At 45.3% G+C, this 18,601-nt stretch overlaps 1 protein-coding gene across 2 annotated transcripts in view; it reads left to right on the forward strand.

Moving 5' to 3' along the window:
* The window catches only part of SOBP (sine oculis binding protein homolog), a 118,255-nt gene that overhangs the window by 85,717 nt on the left and 13,937 nt on the right, over positions 1-18,601 (forward strand). For both annotated transcript variants that reach the window (XM_076333334.1, XM_076333335.1), the window contains one exon: positions 15,198-17,152. In XM_076333334.1, the coding sequence (XP_076189449.1) occupies positions 15,198-17,150 (1,953 nt within the window). In that variant the 3' untranslated portion in view covers positions 17,151-17,152. The remainder of the gene's footprint in view (positions 1-15,197; positions 17,153-18,601) is intronic.

Here is an 18,601-nt window from a genome sequence, read left to right on the forward strand (position 1 = left end):
ATGTAAATACAGATTAATTATTTAAAAAGTAATAGGAAGGAATGAGCTTCCAAACATGTAGTGTTTAATTATTTAAAACCTATAATGGAATTTCAACTCTGGCACATACCTCTGTCTCTCGTTGTGCTTGGACAAGTGCCTGAGGTTAACTGGCATGTCCCCACCTCCCAGTCATCTCCCCTCCTATATCACCGGGTGATAAATGTGCCTGGTAGATGTGAAGAACAGTCAATATTCTCAGCCATGTCTACTAGTCAATATGCTATACTTAACTCTGCCTTCCTTTCCCCTATTACTATATTGCGTCCTGCAATAAGCCATTCCATATAACATTTCATTTAACAAGATGTGTACGAGTGCGCAAGTGTGCGCACATCTGTACCTAGCCACAGAGGACCAAATCCAAAAGTCTGAGCTTGGGCAAAGCCCCTCATGATTGCTGATCCCACAGAGTGGAAAGAGCCCCGCAGTAATGTTGCACTTTGGTCATTTGATGGTGGTGGTTCAAGGCACCCGCTGTATGTGGTTGGTTGTACTGGATGTTGTACACACATGTAGGACAACCTGATTCCCATTTCAAAAAACTCATGCTCTAAGTAGGCTAGTCAGATAAGGGTAAGCCTTCTCCCCATTTTAAAAGCAGGATCAAAGATACAGACGGAAAATAAAGAACACACAAGCCTCCCAGCTTTAGAGACCTGTCTGAGCTTACGCTCCCTTCGCTCCCTCTGCGAGGGATGGAGAGAGAGAGAGTTCTGCTGGGACCAGTTCAGAGCCTTAGTTAGGTTTGTGCCGTGATCCACCCTCCTGAGATGCCTACCTCTGTCCACAGACCTGAGCTGGGCAATCGGAGTAAATACCTAAAATTGGGCTGTCTGGATTATTTCACTGCCTACCCTTCCCCTTGTCCAAAGGTACTCAGGAATTTTGTGTTTGCAGGGAATGACTAGTGCCAATCTGGCAAATCCCATCTCAGCACCCTAGCTACGTAACCTTCCTTCTTTTACTCTGTAAGTCACTGGATGAGGAGCACTTGACCCGGTGTGGGTGTTAAAATAAATCTAAAGAAAAGCCCTTAAAAGAAAAGCAAACACTTCAGTTGCATTGGACAAATACACAGTTAAGAGTCTTTGTATGTGATGACTACTGGTCTTCATTTGCCAGCCAGATCTCAGCTGGTTTGATGAGGAATATTTCCAGCAGTGCTCTACCCTGTGAAATTGTTGTCAGAAGCAGTTTTGTGGAAAGACCTAGGGAAGGAAAAGGGGTGGAGAAAGCAAGACAGAGTTAGTCCTCTTTGAGGAGGACTCAAGAGCACAGCACTCTTGAGAGCCTTGCTTGCGATACAGTTGCAGGGTGAGGGTTTAAATACATTGATTTATTTTGTCCTGGTGTGCAGCTTCCGCATAGCTACTTCGTTGCGCACGTCATGCAATGAGAAAATCATCTGCATGATCTTGTAAGTATGAAAGGGTTTGCCATGATGCATTTACTTAATACAGTCTATGCAGTCGCAGCGTGCATCATACGTACAGGCAAGGAATGAGTGCCATCTACAGTAACACAATGCATTACTAAAGGGTCCTCTGTAATTGTGTTCTTTACCGAATAGCGCGTCTGATGCCTTCTGCTGTAATGTACCCTCCTTGGTGAGAAATTAATACTTTGTGCCAAATTCAACTCTCAGTTACATGGTTCAAATTGAAAAAACAACACTGACTTCAGTGGAGTTACCCCAGATTTGTCCCAGGGTTGCAAAGAATAGATTTCATTTATGTAAACAGCCGTGTGTCAGGTACGCTCCAGTGCTAAACACTTTCTAAGCAGAGGGATAAGTAAGACCTTTTCATTTGAATAGGAAAGACCTAGTGGGACTCCTTTTTTTTCCGCATCCGTACCCTACTTAGAAAAAGGTAGGTGTAAATCACCAAGGAAGAAGGTGCATTTTCCGTTCCTTGAGAACCAGCAAATGTTTCGGGCCTGACAAAAGCATCATAGCAGACGGTGGGGTATGTGAAGGGCTGGCCCTCCCTCCCTCAGGCATCAGTCACAAGTAAAGCTGGTTGCTGCCCGCCACCCTCGCAGCCGGTGGGTCCTGTCAGAGGAAGCCCGGCTTCATGGCAGGAATGTTCTTAGTAAAACAAGAGGGGCATTAGCAGAAGAAGACAAGGAAGTTTTCACACACGTTAGTTCACCATATGTTTGGCTCTAGGCTGCAGTTTCAGACCTTTATAACTCCTCATTTATTATTTTTAAGGCTAAAATCCTGGAAAACAGTGGTTTAAGATAGCTAGGGACCATAATAGTCATGGTAAATCCTACCTACCAGAGACAGAGTGATTTCTTTTTTCTTCTTTCTTCTTTCTTTTTTCTTATGTCTTATTTCTTTTTCTTTTTTTTTCTTTTTTCTTTTTCTTTTTCTTTTTTCTTTTTTCTTTCTTCTTTTTTTTTCTTTTTTTCTTTTTTCTTTCTTCTCTTCTGTTTTTCCCTTTCTCCTTTCTCCTTTCTCCTTTCTCCTCTCCTCTCCTCTCCTCTCCTCTCCTCTCCTCTCCTCTCCTCTCCTCTCCTCCCCTCTCCTCTCCTTGCCTTGCTATTTGGAGGACGTGCAGACCGTTGCATTCCCCATCTCTTCTTTTCCCTGGCCCTTATTTCAGTCTTACCTACTCCATATTGGAGTGCCCGAGAGTGAGCCTAACAGTTGCTCAGAGTAAGCCCCTCTCCACTGGTGATTTTGTGCTAACAGAAGGGGGAAGGGGAGCTGGGTCTGTACCAATGGGATCTGGGTTTCAGCCAGGATCAGTGCCTTGCAGCAAGAGAAACTAGAGGGACGCAGAATGCTTCCTATGTGCACGGCCAAGCAATTTCCCTCGCTTGGCTTCGTCTTCTCCAGCCCTCAACTCCAGAGGAAATGGGAAAATGAATTCCACTCTCCATGCGCAATCTGCAAGAGATGTGACATGTCTTGGTCCAGGGCTGAAACCGATGTGACACACTTTTCCTTGATCCAAGCAGATTTTGGATCTGGCCCAGGGTTGTTCTAATCAAATGTGGTTTCCAGAGAGAGGGCTGCTCTTTAAACTGAACGTATTCTGGGGCGCGGGGTGGTGCGTACCATTACCAGCGGCGAAACCAGCAATTCTCAAAGTGTGAATCACACGCAGTCAAATCTGGAACAGTTTTGACTCCCTTCAAAACGCTATAGACTAAAACCCAGCAATGCTCCTCTTGGAAAGTTTTGATTTTTTTTGTCCATTTTTACTAACGGTCAAGTCAATCTTTCCCTAACCAAGTTAATCTTTCCCTAACATTATTTTTCCAAGTAGGCAGCTGATGCAGTCCCTCAAGGATTTTATATGTTTGGGAAAGGTGGGGAAATGTGTGCAGGGGGTCTGTCCCAGGTAGACTGTGATACCCAGCCAGTTCTGCTGCAGCCCACGCTATGGCCATGTATATGTTAGAGCACATAGTGTAATGGGTCCTGGCCTGTAAATATTATTGCATGATAAAGATTAACACGTAATAATAAAGGCTGAAGATCCCTGACCTATATAGATAGGTGGGAAAAAAGCATATATATATATATATATATATTCCAAAGCACCCAGAGACTTCTATTCTGTAAGCTTCTTGCTTGTACAAGCATAAATCAGAAGAAACAACACAAAAATCTGAGAGAGTTATGCCACTGTAAAATGGCATAGGTGAGAGGAAGAATTGGACGTAGAACCCTTCATTACAGGTAAACAAAGATTTCTCAAGGTTTCAGATTGCATCCCTACTTGCTACTCTATGGACTAATGATATTTCAAATCCGGATTACAGTAATATTCTCTAGACCCAGTAATACTACATTTAAGTCTGAGTGATTTAATGGCTGTTCAGTGATGATTTTGGTCCAGGTGAAGTGGTATTGGCCTCCAGCAATGCCTTAGGCTAAAAGCATCATGTGTTAGCAAAAAACATTAACCTGCCCCTCAAACCTCCTCATTATTACATTTATAGTCCTGTCAACCAACCTATGAACCACTGGAAACATAATGGAGGGGGTTTTATTGTTATTTTTATATTCTCTTGAATATTAAAAAGAAAATATATTGGAGAAAAAATACATATAAGATATTACTAGATATAAATTCTAGACAGATGAGCCACATGGGTTATTTTCCATCTCACAATGTTACTTTGCTATATGACCAGAATAAAGTTTTGTTCAGAAAAAAAGGGTGAACATGTTTATTCAGGTACTGAATAAAAAAGTGAATTGATTAGAGAATATAAATCTTCATTTGGCTTCTGAAGTTATCTGCAGACTTGGTAGCATGATATTGCAAGGGTGAAGATTTCTCATTTGGAGAGATTTTGGTCACTCGGTGAGATGCTATTTGAAGCTAGTAAAGTGCCCCTTTCCTCTTTTACCTTTAAGTTTTCCTGTGCTTAACAGCATCTGTAATTCTCAAAAGAATTTGATAGAAACATTTACAGTGTTAATTGCTTTCAATTTCCCTTTCTTTTCCTGATTGCTGGGGCTGGATGCAGGGAGTGCTGCAAAGCCTGGCGCATACAGGCTCTCTTTCCTCGGTGCACTGGTTTGACAGCTGCTCTGCAGAAGAAACCTTCTGTGGCTGATGTTTAGTCCTGTTCTCGCCAGGAACAGGGTCTCTGCAGCCCCTGCGTAGGAGCGAGGAGCTCCTGGCATGGCAGCGGTGCTGGCCCTCTCATCTGTCCCCTGAAGAGGGACTGGCAGTGGTTCTCAATCCAGGCACTGGTGAGTCCCCACAGCTTGGGCACCCCAGGGATGGAGAAGCTGCTCTGCTGCCTCCTGTAGCTGAGTATGTGAAAATGTAAATAGTGCAGAAGGTTCTCCAAGGACGTTGAGGTGAATGTCCCCATGAGGAAAGAAATGCATTTGCACTCTCTGAGGGAGAGGAAGGAGGGGGATTTCCTAGTTCAGCCTTCCCCTGCCTGCCCCAAAGAGATGGCAGGCACTGGACACTGTGAGGAAGTACTTCTAAGCCCCAGAAATGTTTTTCCAACTGCTAGCTTTGTTTTCTTTCTTTTGGCTTCCTGAATATTCAAAGCTGACAGTTCTTGTCCTGTTCTCAAAGTGCTTATGACGCTTCTCACTGCTGATACTCTGCATGGCTTTAGTGGCAGCAGTTTGAGGAGGTGTCACCTTTAGGAAGAAGCAAAGCTCTCACTGTGGCACTAACAGCTTAAAGATCATAAAGCAAAACCTCCTGTTGTGGAAAGGCACTTACTGTAGTTCACCAAGACTCCCAGCTTCACCTACTCAATGTAGTTCTTGCTTCTGGCTGCTCAGTTTCTCCTGAGATCATTTCAGGACCAGGGGAATTTGAGAATGCACATCATGGGAAGTCTTGGCCTGGAAATCAAGTGTCAGACATCAAGGTGACCAATGCCCACATAATCTGAATGAAACTGCTTGCCTGACCAGCAAATATGTCTGTGCCACTGGTCTGCCAAGCTGGCTTCTCCCACTGCTACCCACAAGCTAAGGGCCATGAGGAGCATGATGCAGACACTCAGTTGACTCCACAGATCCCTACCCTTAAATTAGGTTCACCAAGAAGGAGGCTACAGACACACTTGAATGGTCTCCTGTCAGACCAAGTTAAGTCTGGAAGAGGAACTGCCTCTTGGCCTTTTTGAGTGGGCACACCACCATGCAAATGCTGGGCTACTGCCTGCAGATCTGTGGCAGCCGTGTGATGATCTTGAGGCTTGATGGGAGCTGGAGAGTTGAGCTTGGGACTCGATGGCTTGAGCCGGGGTTTGCTCTGCCCCACAGTCTCTTGCATGACATAGTTATAGCTCAAAGGCCAATGGACTCACAGTGGGACGAGGTTTCTCGGGGCCTGCATTACCTTTGGAAAGGGCATTCAGGCTTAGGTGTTCTTCAGGCATTCCTGCAATGTGAGTCTTGGTAAGACAGGTTGTCTGTCCTGCTGAGGGCGTGTAAACCCCCCACCTCTCTCTCCCGCTCTTGCCCTCTTTTCATCTTTTGCATCATCTTAATTTTATGTAGGACTTTTGTCACTGCTGGAGTGGTGGCCTTACCCAGTACTGAAACAGCAGTGCGGATGTGCCCTGTAATCAGCTCTTGTATGGTACAAGTGTAAAAACCCCACATTAAGGATTTGAAGGTTTAAATGCTGTTATTGTCCCATTCTGTGTAATTTCAGCCAGGAAGGTTTCTGGGGAGAAGAACTTCCCTCTTGGCAAGCCCCACCTCACATGACATTCATTTTCCCTGAAGTTTCGCCCACCATATTGTGGGCTTCACCCGCGGTTTCAGATCCAAAGTTCCTCCTGTGGTTTCAAAGCCTCTGACTGAAGTTGAAAACATGGAGCTCAGCTGTTTATATACAAAATCAAATATGTAGCCACTCTGATGAAACAAGACCCAACCTGGATTTCCACCGGGCATTAGCATAACTTACATTTGTTGCTTTTGGCTGGGAACATTAAAAAGCCCCCCAACACAAAGGAACGTAAGGGCTTTGAAAAGACTATGTTTTAAATACCACAGATGACAACTGCAATGATTCTAAAAATGAAATCAATTTATCATTAGCCATTAATTACCAAATAGCTCTATTTTCTCCTTATGCTTCATGTAGCTTAGACTTCTGCATAATTAGGATGAAAAATGGAGACAGAGTGGGTCTTGCATTTAAATGACATAAAGTCAGTATTCCCTCCTCAAAAAACAGTGGTAAAGATTTTCGGGAGGACAAGAAGTTTAGGAGGATTACATCAGGGAAAGGAAAAGCAAGCAAGCAGGCAAGCTTTGGTCTCTCTTAAACAGAGAGAAACTAGTCACAGGACAGTTTTAAGTTGTAGGCGACTGCAGTGTTCTGTTTTGTCAACTGTTTTTGCACAAAGCTCCAAACATTGTAAAAATCTGTTTTCCTTCACACCTAGCATCGCTACGAGCTATATTGTAACCACATTCACAGTGTGTTAGAGCCTGCCTCGGGGTTCCTTCGCAGCAGGTTTCAGCTGGAATGATTTTTTTTTAAACTTTTTATAATAATCACTCCATTCAAGTGGAACAATCATTATAAAAAATTATCATGAGTCATCTTGGACAGAAAAATCCTGCCACAATAAACATGCTGAATGTCTTGCAGTGGAGCACATTGAAAATGGTGATCGAGGCTGGATAACTGCTTAGAGCCACACTTTGGATTACGCCTATTACTAGTATTGTTTGACATTTGGTAGTGAAAGAGCATCAATTCCCAGTCATGACAGCTGAGGCGGGGTCTTGGTTACAGTCATCTTGCAAGTAGATGCTGTGAACTGCCCTCCCCCTTTGCGGACAGTCTGCATCCCTGCCAGGGACTCCCAGACCAAAGCCACCCACCCCATGGGCCAGCGTGCAGCGGCTGCAGTGCTGGACATGCAGACCCCTGTGTACCTCACTGAGGCAGTGGCTGTGCCCCAGGCTACCCAGTCCCTCTCGAGACGAAGCCTGGACATGTCCAGGGTGGGCGTTTTGGAGGAGCATTGGGTAGGGAGACACGGGACACCTTGGTGAGCGATGGCGGGTTGTGCGGCTTCTGGCAAGACTGTGCCCACTCCATCGTTTGGCGCAGGGTGCTGGCAGCTGAATAACTTCTGTGATAACTCAATTAGCTGGGAATAAAGCACAACAGCATTAGGATAAGCAAAAAAACCTTTAAATTATTAATTTCAATTCCATTATGCTGATTATCGCTAACTTCTCAAAGGAGTTTGTCATTTGCCATTGTCTCTGGGTGGAATGTATTCCCCTCCTCTTCCTCACTCTAACCCCGCGCATCTGAGCGGAGCACAGCCGTGTCCTTCTGCAGATCTTCCCAATGGGCTCGGCTTTCCAAATCAGCACGGCAGGGTGCCTACCTTGCACTTCTTTAATATTAATCTTTTTTCTGAGTCAGAAAATGCTAAGAGGGAACTCCAATGCCTTGGAACGATCTTTATGTCAAACAAATCGCTGCGTGTTTGTGTGCTAACAGCTGAGCGGCGCCTTCTCAACCTGGCAGGGGCTTTGCTTCCCCAGGGGCAGCTCTGCAGGGGGACCTCCAGGAGGTGAGCGGGGCAGGGGGTGAAGAGTTAGTACAGACCTCCAAGTTGTTGTTTGCAGGAGGGGTCAGTCCGACCCAGAGCCCCGCTGGGGCCGTGGCTTCTCTGTGCTCACAAGCGTTGAATACATTAACACTCGAGGTACAGCTCTTGCCCCAAAGTTTCTTCGTGCTTCGTCATGCAACAGACCGCAGAGATGGGGCCCTGTGCAGGATTTACTGCCATGGGCGGGATCTACCAGGGGATTTGTTTAGAAATTACCATTACCTTTTAGGTGACCTGCTCCGAAGAGGAGCCTTGGATAAATGGAGGAAAGAAGGGAGGGAGCAGGCAGCCACGTTGCCCAACAAGCTGGGGGAGCTGGCGAGGACAGCCAAGAGAGGTTTCACACTCCTTTACCCGTTAAAGATAGTTGGGCACATAGTCCTTCAGGACACACAGATCTAGGTTTCTTTCCTTCTGATAGACTGAATTTTCCCCTGGTGTCCCGCTGGGAGTGCTTCACAGCCTTGCAAGGGGGCCCAGGTGACAAGGTGCCTTGGTGTCCATGCCGCGGCGGCCACTGCGTGATCTGCAAAGGGTCTGACTGAGCTGTGTGTAAGAGCATTGGTTATGACTCATTTGGCTGTTTACTAGAAACCTCTGTATGTGCGTTTCAAGCCACTTCCTAATTTCTAGATTGCTGCCGCGTCCAATGTTTGGCAGGCTTCAAAAAACTTGAGCCCTTGCTGAAAAACATATGGCTGGTGTGTCAGGTTCTCGCTTGGCTGCAAGGCAGGAGCGTGTGCAGGGGGCGGGGGGGGGGGTGTCTCCTCGCCTTGCGGCTTTTGGGATGGAGTGGGAGCCTCTGCCTCCACGCCTCACACATCCTGGGTGGGTGGCAGGGTTGGAAACTGCAGGGAAGGGCCTGGGGCACAGTCTGGGCTAAAAGGAAAGGCAACCAGGGCCAGAATGGGATATAGGAAATCTGCAGTGACGTCTGTGAAGCCAGAACATATGCCTGAGCATATATGAAGAGACAGCAGTTGGATACCACAGTGGGAAAAAGGAGTAGAAACTACTCAGCAAAGTTGAATACATGGATTTTATGCCAGGAAGCAAGGCTTTGATAATCTTCAGTCCCATGTTTCGGCATTTTTGATAAGAGCCTGGTCCTCAGGATGCAATGCAGCCCTCCCTTGTGCAAGGTGTCCCACGATGGCGTTCTCTTGAGCAAGGAGAGGAGCTTCGTTAGTCACCCTCTGGTTCTGGAGAAGCTGAAAAGGGACTGTCTTTGCCCTAGTGACCCCTTTCTGTCCTCTCGCTAAGCTTTACCAGGGAGCTGATATGGGTCCAAAGTGCTGTATAAGGCACAGGCTCTCTTTTCATCGCAGCAGTGGTGTTTGCACGTTACTCATTCCTGGTTTCTCTCGGGCTGATGTAAATACCTCCGCAGACAGATTTTTGCAAATATATTTCTTAATAAAGTAGTGTCTGATACTAGATTATTGTTCAGAGGTTAGTGGTGGACTGCACTAATGGGTGAACTTTGTGCCTGCATTTGACAGCTGATGAACGTATTCATTACCCTGTGCCTAAAGCCCAAGCGTGGCCCTTTTAAGCGCGGCAGGATGCCTGTGTTGTGCCCGCGGGACAGCCTCGTGGCCACGTCTGGACTCCGCTTTGGATGTTTCTATCAAAATAAAGATACGGATGCCAACAGGAATGGCTTTTTTCCCCTCTTTGTATTAGAGAAATCAGAGCGTTACAGGATCCCTCGGTCCTGGCTTCCTTGGTGTTCCTGTATTGGGTGCGAGTAGTGTTTCTGCTGATGCAGTGTCTTCTGAGTCGTCTCCTGGTGTAGATTGCTGCGTGTTTCGCAGGAAAGCGGATCAATGGTATCAAGTAATTGAGCTTATAAGTAGCACACTGGCAACCCGCCACTAAAATATAAATACATTAAATGTACTGAAGGAAATGTTCATTCTGTTGTTTAGCGTTGGACATGCCCCAGTTAGGTAAATTTAATCTTCTTGAGGGTTGTTGCGTTACAGCTGAATGAGATAGGCAGTTATCTTATTACTGATCTTTCTGTCATTCAGGGTTTGTGTTCTGGCATTCGCGGTGTGAAGTGTGCTTGCCCAAGAGCGGTCCTAGGAGTATTTTCCAAGGGAAATGAAGGTGCGTAGAGGATCTGTTAGCACCTTGCAAGGTCTGACCCTTTGTCTCGGAAATGTTCACTCTCCTTGTCAGTCACACCGCTACCGGTCCCACCTCCTTTTGGGTAGAAATGTACAAAATGGTTGCTTCGCCTATGTTTGTTAGGAAATGTCTGAAACTTGGCCTCGAGGCATTTATTTTCTTCCCCTGTATTCCTTTTGTTAACTTGTGCTATGGGGTTTTCTGCCACAGTTCCTTCCAAAATCCCTGGCCGTGCCTCTGCTCCTGTTGAGGTCAGGGGCAAGGCTCCTGCCGACTCCAGGGTGAGCGGAGGCCAGCATTAAGCGTCAGACTCAAAGCCGATATTGACTGCATTAAAGAGGAGTCTCTCCATTGTTTTCCACGGGTGCTGGGTCAGACCCTCCCAACGTGATCCCGCAGCATTAACTCTCGTGACTAATCCCGCTGAAAACCGGGGAGCTACTCCCCTGCGTAAGCACTACCAAATCCAATGCGCAGCGTTAACAAGCACTCTGCAACAGTTCAGCTCTTCTCTTGGTTGTACGGTGGAGGGAAAAGATGAGGCAGGAAAAGGAAAGCAGAAGGAATAAATGAACAGAGAGATTTTGAGCTGGTTGTGAAGAATGACGATGTTCTGTATGGAATGCAAGTACTTAAAAAAATAAGACATTGGCTGTGTGTTTTACAGATAAGAAAATGTTATTTTATTGAACGGAAAGATATATATGTTTCACCTATCACATCTGAACTAATCAGTGTAGGCTTTTAGAAGAAGTCTGTAATTACTCTGAGCACGTCATTAGTTAGATGTAAAATGAATGATATTGCTCTGTTTTATTACCTCTAGTGATATAGCCATTTGTATCATAAATTCATTGACCTCATTTTAAATGATCAATCCTGTAAGACAGACTTGATTCATTAATTCTTAAGTGACATTTTTTCTCCTCCAGTAATTTTCTCCTCATCGTAGGGACTGTTTTTCTGCCTTTTAGTATGGTATTGTAAGGTGTCATATTACCTGTGTATGACATGCACATTTTATACTTGTATCTTAAATAAGCAGCATAGACTGACTGCTTAGACACAAAGAAAGAAAGAAAGAAAGAAAGAAAGAAAGAAAGAAAGAAAGAAAGAGAAAGAAAGAAAGAAAGAGAAAGAAAGAAAGAAAAAGAAAGAAAGAAAGAAAGAGAAAGAAAGAAAGAAAGAAAGAAAGAAAGAAAGAGAAAGAAAGAAAGAAAGAAAGAGAAAGAAAGAAAGAAAGAAAAAGAAAAAGAAAAAGAAAGAAAGAAAGAAAGAAAGAAAGAAAGAAAGAAAGAAAGAGAAAGAAAGAAAGAAAGAGAAAGAAAAAGAAAATAATGAAGTACATGGATGTAGTAGATAGACATTTCTCACTGATGTTAACTTCAACACTTTGAGATGTTGCATAAAATCAATGAGATAATTATTAGGTATTTGGTCCATCCAGGATGTTCAGAGGAACAGAATCACTGCCTTTAATTTCTGTGGCTTTAATTAATTTTACCTAGTGATAAAATATACAGAACCGTCTCTGATCAATATGTGAGTGAGGCAGGCAGACTTCAGAGTTTCTTGTACCTCAGTGAATTATTAAAAACAGGAGAAATCAGTAGAGAATTTCTAAGCAGGATTTCTAAATATTTTACTGAGGAAGAGAAAATATTTGTTTAGCTACAAGTGACATAGGAGCCTTTAGATAACTTTAGATAAACAAATCAATTCAGCAATAAAACTCTAAAGTATTTCAGTAGATTTTTCAACTGATAACTAATAAAACTAAATTATTAGAAAAGATGCCACAAGTTTTTTTGGGGCCGTACTTTTCTTTCAGTCTGTTTAATTAAAGTCACTGAGGGGTCTCTTCCTAGAAAGATAAGGAGGCTGGGTTTACTCTCTCATATTTCTCAGGTGCTTCTTTGGCAGCAGGCTTACAAGTTGGTTTGCTTCCTTTGCCCCGAAGGAAAGGCAAGTCTTAGCTGCACCATCCCAGGACTAAATCAGGGAAGCAGCTGCATCTGGAGTCTTGCCCCATCCCTTACAGCAGCCACCTCCAGGACCGGTCTCCTCATCATCTTTCCGCTGCAAGCAGATGCTGTTTTGGTGGGTGATAGGCTGGGGCGGGCTTCATCCTTCCCCTAGCCTTCCTCGGGAGCCAGCTGGGAGCTCCTGGTACCTCTTTGTGCAGCTCTTGGGGTACATGTGGAGACCCCCTGCCTCTTTGCACAGCCCTTGGGGCAAGAGCATACCCTGCAAGTGGCAGAAGGAATTGCAGTGGTTTGCATCCTGATTCCATACATGCAAAAAGATAGCAGTTTGTGGCTACAGCAGTGAGCTCTCGATCAAAAATGACTTTAAGGTAAATTCAGCAGCTTTACTGAGTTAAACAGTACCTTATTAACTTGCGGTGTAGACTCACAAATTCCCCTTTTGTCTGCTTGGAAAACAGTGGCAAGTCAGAAAATTTCAGGAGGTCAATTATAAGGTGTTTCCATCAGATCATCCTGTGTTGACTTGCCAGGTGGGTGGCAAAACCCATACCCATGCCAAATACTCAGGATGGTTCAGTGCCCACTGCTGCGTGTTTGCACTATTTGCGGCGAGGGGTTGCCCAGCTCCGGTGCTGTCTGCGATGGCTGCTGAGCCTTCCTGCAGGGAGCAGAGGGAGAGCCGATGCCTGGTAAAACCGAGGTCTGCGATGGCCGCTGAGCCTTCCTGCAGGGAGCAGAGGGAGAGCCGATGCCTGGTAAAACCGAGGGGCCCTTGAAGTGGGGCTGCCCCCTCTTTGCTGTCCTCCATGCACTCCTGCTTCCCATCCACCCTATGCTTTGGGGGGATGCATGTGCCATGGCAGCGGAGGCATTTATCTTGACTCTTCTGTGCGTTTGACAGCCTTTTTGTCCACATTTTTTAGGGCACTACATTGTCAGTGTGTGTTCAATGCAGGGCTGGCCCTGTTTGTAACGCACCAGGAAATTTTCTTCCTTGCATGGGGCGTCGTGCTGGCATCCTAATGCCACACGCGTCGAGCAGCACCAGCACCCCCTCTGCTTTATCTCATGTGGCACTGTGTCTGTGTGCCCAAGCTAAAAATCTGGGCCCTGCACTCCCAAACTTCAGGGGTGACTTAATAGTTGCTACTTCTCAAGTAATTGTTTAGTTTGATTTAACCGTTGGGATGAAAACTTTGTGGTAGAGAGAGGGAGTGTGTGTGTGAGTCTGTGAATGGGGTGGGGAGGCAGGAGAGAGAATCAAATAGCAACCCAACTGGATAACCAAAAGGTTGCAGAGTTAAAATAAACAGGCTAATAGCCATAGCATATAGGGGATATGGGTGTGTATATGTGTGTATATATAGATGTTAAAGATATATTACTGAAAACTCAAAAATGTCACCACTGTTTATATTAAAGGAAAGCTGAGAGTTAAATGAGATGGGTAATCAGATGCCCGACATATGTTGTTTGGAATTGTTTATATGGCCAATAGTTATTAAAATTAATTATCCTTTTAATGCGTTTTTTTCACAATCATATTCTTTTTTTTTTTTTTTTTACAAAAGATACAGTCACTTCAAAACAAGCTAATATGGGCTATTTCGAAAAGGCAGAACAAGCAATAGCAGGATGATTCTGACATGGTCATAGGCTCAACATGCTGATAGAAAGCACCAAAAATCTCTGTCAACGGAGTATTTTGAGAACTAATGTAAATGGCAAAAATGGGTTTTTTGTGTGTGTAAAATTCTGTCAAAAAAGTAAGGCACTGAAAAATCTGACATCTGTTTATCTGTTTATAGCTATGGCAAGCTTACTCATATTAATTCTTGTTTAAAATGCCATATGAAGGAAAGGCATTTGTGCAAACAAGAGTCATATTTGAATTGTAGATCATGTCTTCACCATCTGTGAGAGCTGTTGGTGTTGCAAAATTAATGTGTTAATGAAATCACAATAATTTCTCTGAAGTAATGGATTCTGAAGCCTAGAATGACTATTTTTTGAACTTTGGTGTCTAGTGGTTTATGACTGGGAAAACCTTTCACAGCTTAATTAGTTCTGCAGCCTTACTTTAAAAAAAATTGGCTATGCCTTCACCACACCAATAGTAACACAGAAATGGATTAAATGGAAAGCAGAGAAACAAAACAAAAATGAGCCTGCAACGCAAACTTTTTGCCGTAGTATCTGAAAAGTTGCTAAACAGGTCCTTGCTTGCCAAGAAGTTTTACTCGAAGTGACTCGTACACAAGAGTGGGCAAAGAGCTCAGAAAATAATTCCAGCTTGCCGAAACATCACAAATTGGGACTATTCAGGTCAGGACAAATGTCCTGACCATTTCCAAGTTTCTCCTTGGAATGAAGGGCAAAGGATGAATGATGCTTTTTGCTTCATGATGCCATTTTAAAATACCACACCCTTTCCAAATTACTATTTGATACTCTTAATAGAATACTAAATGTTACAGTGTGCTGCAGTTTAGCGGAAATTATTTGCATTCATTTCCAGCAACTTTCTGAGTCCTTTTCCAGTTGTCATACTTCTTGTGTAGCATGGCATCCCAGGCGGTACAGGTGTGATTAAAGTACCACTGAGGAGTAATCACAGCCATACTCATATGGATTTTGTATACTTACATATGCGTGTTATAACAGTTTATGCCAGCTGCCATTCTTCTCTGTGGTTTAAGACATATAATGTACTGTATAAGGTAGAATTGAGATCATGCGAGCCAGAAGAGGGAATGTCATTCAATTCACCAATATTTTGTAGCAAAAAAAGCATAGTTTTCACAAACGTAACTATTTTTTTTCTGCTAGAAAAATGATGTGAGTATTTAGAAAGCAACTGAGAAATGACTTTTGAAATAACACTATGAAGAGAAGATTGCTTTTCTTACCTGATTTGATTTTATTACTGTGTTGTAGGTATGTGACTGGTGTAAGCACATAAGACACACAAAAGAGTATCTGGATTTTGGGGACGGGGAAAGAAGGCTTCAGTTCTGCAGTGCAAAATGTCTCAATCAGTACAAAATGGACATTTTCTACAAAGAGACACAGGCCAATCTTCCAGCTGGACTGTGCAGTACATTACATCCTCCAGTCGAAAATAAAGCAGAAGGCACTGGGGTGCAGCTGCTGACTCCAGATTCTTGGAATATACCGCTAGCAGATGCTCGGAGAAAAGCCCCATCCCCAGCGTCTGCAGCTGGCCAAATTCAAGGTCCTGGACCATCGGCGTCTACCACTGCCTCTCCGTCTGACACTGCCAACTGCTCTGTCACTAAAATCCCCACGCCAGTTCCCAAACCTATTCCCATCAGTGAGAATCCAAATATTCCACCAGTTTCTGTCCAGCCACCTGCTAGCATTGTGCCTCCAATTGGTGTCCCACCTCGCAGTCCTCCCATGGTGATGACAAACCGTGGGCCAGTTCCTCTGCCCATATTCATGGAACAGCAAATTATGCAGCAAATCCGTCCCCCATTTATTCGTGGGCCACCTCACCATGCCTCAAATCCTAACAGCCCTCTGTCAAATCCAATGATTCCTGGAATCGGTCCCCCACCAGGTGGACCCAGAAATATGGGTCCCACCTCTAGCCCCATGCACAGGCCGATGCTTTCCCCTCATATCCATCCCCCCACAACACCTACCATGCCTGGGAATCCTCCAGGCTTGTTGCCACCTCCCCCTCCTGGAGCTCCTTTGCCCAGTCTTCCCTTTCCCCCTGTCAGCATGATGCCAAATGGTCCTATGCCTATGCCACAAATGATGAACTTTGGATTGCCATCCCTTGCCCCGCTGGTGCCACCCCCGACTCTACTAGTGCCATATCCTGTCATTGTCCCTTTGCCTGTCCCCATCCCCATTCCCATCCCCATCCCTCACATCAATGACTCCAAACCCCCCAATGGCTTCTCCAGCAATGGTGAAAGCTTCATTCCAAGTACCTCCAGTGAGACGCCTGGGGCAAAGCCAACCAATAGCTCTTCATCCCCTCGAGAGTCAAAGCAAGGATCGTCTAAATCCTCTGACTCATCACCGAGCTGCTCAGGCCAGTCCCTAAATCAAGCTCAAGTTCTTCAGGAGCACAGTAAAAATGAAGTTGTTGACTTGACTGTCAGACCTAGTAGTCCAGTGAACAGTAAGTTTGGTTTCCCCAGTGTGCTACAGGGTCCACAGGACGGTGTGATAGACCTAACAGTAGGCCACCGGTCTAGGCTGCACAATGTTATCCACAGGGCTTTACACGCCCAAGTGAAAGTTGAACGTGAACCTAACAGTGTTGTAAATTTGGCTTTTGGTAGCTCAGACAAAAGGAACTGCAGCGACTGCAGGGACAACTGCAGCCCAGTTGACTCAAAAACGTTACCGTGCAGTGACGGAGCTCACTGCTGTCCTGTCTCCTTGGCCTCCGGCACGCCGGGACTGGAAGCTGGTGCAGCGGTGTGCAACGTCATTGTGAATGGCACGAAGAGCACGGAGGGTTCCAAGAACCCGGAGCCGCCCCAGGAGCCGAAAAAGCCCCAGCCCCTGGAGGAGCTGGCGGTGAGCGAGCTGGAGTCCGTTAAGGAGAACAACTGCGCATCAAACTGCCACCTTGAGGGAGATGCTGGCAAGAAGACTGGGGAAGAGCCCCTTGCTGGGGGAGACAAACAGGACCCAAACCTTAACAACCCAGCAGACGAGGACCATGCGTATGCTTTGCGGATGCTGCCCAAGACAGGTTGCGTGATCCAGCCTGTGCCAAAACCAGCAGAAAAGACTGCTATCGCGCCGTGCATTATCTCAACGCCAATACTCAGCACAGGGCCAGAGGATCTGGAGCCACCATTGAAAAGGAGGTGTCTCCGAATTCGAAATCAGAATAAGTAAAGGTTTGTGTAATCACTACTGCCTTCTGTGTGAGTAGAATGAGTATTTTCAGGTATGAGGTCAAACTCATGTGGATATGGCCTTTGTGAAACAAGATAGAGATCCCGATTTATCAGCACTTTCAGAAAACTATTGGTATTTATGTTTTAATATTGTTCTTTGTGTTGTATTGCATCTGTACTTGTCAGTACTCCATCCATCAGCAGCCTCATTACACTCTTGCTCACAGAACATTTCGTGATGGTGCTGGCTGTGAAATTATTGTGTTGTGTATGTCAAAGTCAGTGGTTTTCTGCCTAGGATATGGTTTAGGTCTGGGCCATTAATCTGCTTACTTATTCCAGCTGAGTTATGCAGCAACTCAAGCCTTCATGATGATGATTGAAATTACCCTACAGCATAGCATAGAGCAGGACGACCCAGCTGCTTCCTGCTAGCTCAGATCCAATTGACTTACCAAATGGTCATCTCCAACCATCTTACTTTGGTCTGCCTCCAGACCGCACCCTGGCTTTCAGCTGGGCTGTTCTCGGGGGAGTGAACCCCCTCTCCCTGAGCTTTCCTTTCTCGGGTATTGGTGCTTAGGGACTGCCTGCTGTTTGTGACCTGCCTGCTGTAGCTTATCTCAGCAAGACCTGTGCCATGGGGCTTTACTCTCTTACCTGAGGTATCTGCCTTCGGTGCAAGTCTCCCACCTTAGAAGGCAGTTGAGGTTTCCCCCAGCCCTGTGGTTGTTATATGTGCGTGGTTCCTGGTAGGGCTGCAAAGCAAGGCAGAGATATGGGTAAGCCCACCAACCATGGCTTGTCCAAGGACAGTGCTCCAGAGGCAGAAACCCCCCCGCCCTTCATTCCCTATTCCCAGCCTACTGAATCCCTCTGATAAAACAGCGCCTTTGTAAAACTGTTAGTTTAATATATGTCTGTTGCTTCAAACCTGTGAGCAAGAAACAAATGTAATTGCATTTGTTTAGATTCACAAGCGTGGAGAGCTTCTTTCAGGAAAAGGGAAAATGGTGGGTGTTACAAGAAATCTGTTCAGCAGTAAAATACTGACGGTTTGCCGGATGTGGCTTGATGACATGCCAAATTTCATTACAATCCGTGGAATATTCTGTAGCCTCCAGTAAATCCCTGTCCCTGGTAGCACAAATAGCGACTGCAGCGGTGCAATACGAATATTGCCTTGAAGGGCTTGGCACCTACAACCGTAGATAGCAGCGCAGGCTGTGGGATCTGGGCCATTGCAACATCTCCCTGCTCCATCAGTGCAGGCTAATTGCACCATCAAAGATACCGCAGTATAGTCAGGACTCCCTTTTTTTTTGTTAATGCCACGTTCCCGGTGCTGACTGCAGTGCCGGAAGCGTTACTTCCCTTGATCACAAACAGTATTTATTTACTTTCTTCGGTGGAACAGAACCATTATTCTTTGCTCTCGGCATGTGCTGA

The sequence above is a fragment of the Aptenodytes patagonicus genome, chromosome 3 (genome assembly GCF_965638725.1).
Source record: "Aptenodytes patagonicus chromosome 3, bAptPat1.pri.cur, whole genome shotgun sequence".
Lineage (NCBI taxonomy): Eukaryota > Metazoa > Chordata > Aves > Sphenisciformes > Spheniscidae > Aptenodytes > Aptenodytes patagonicus.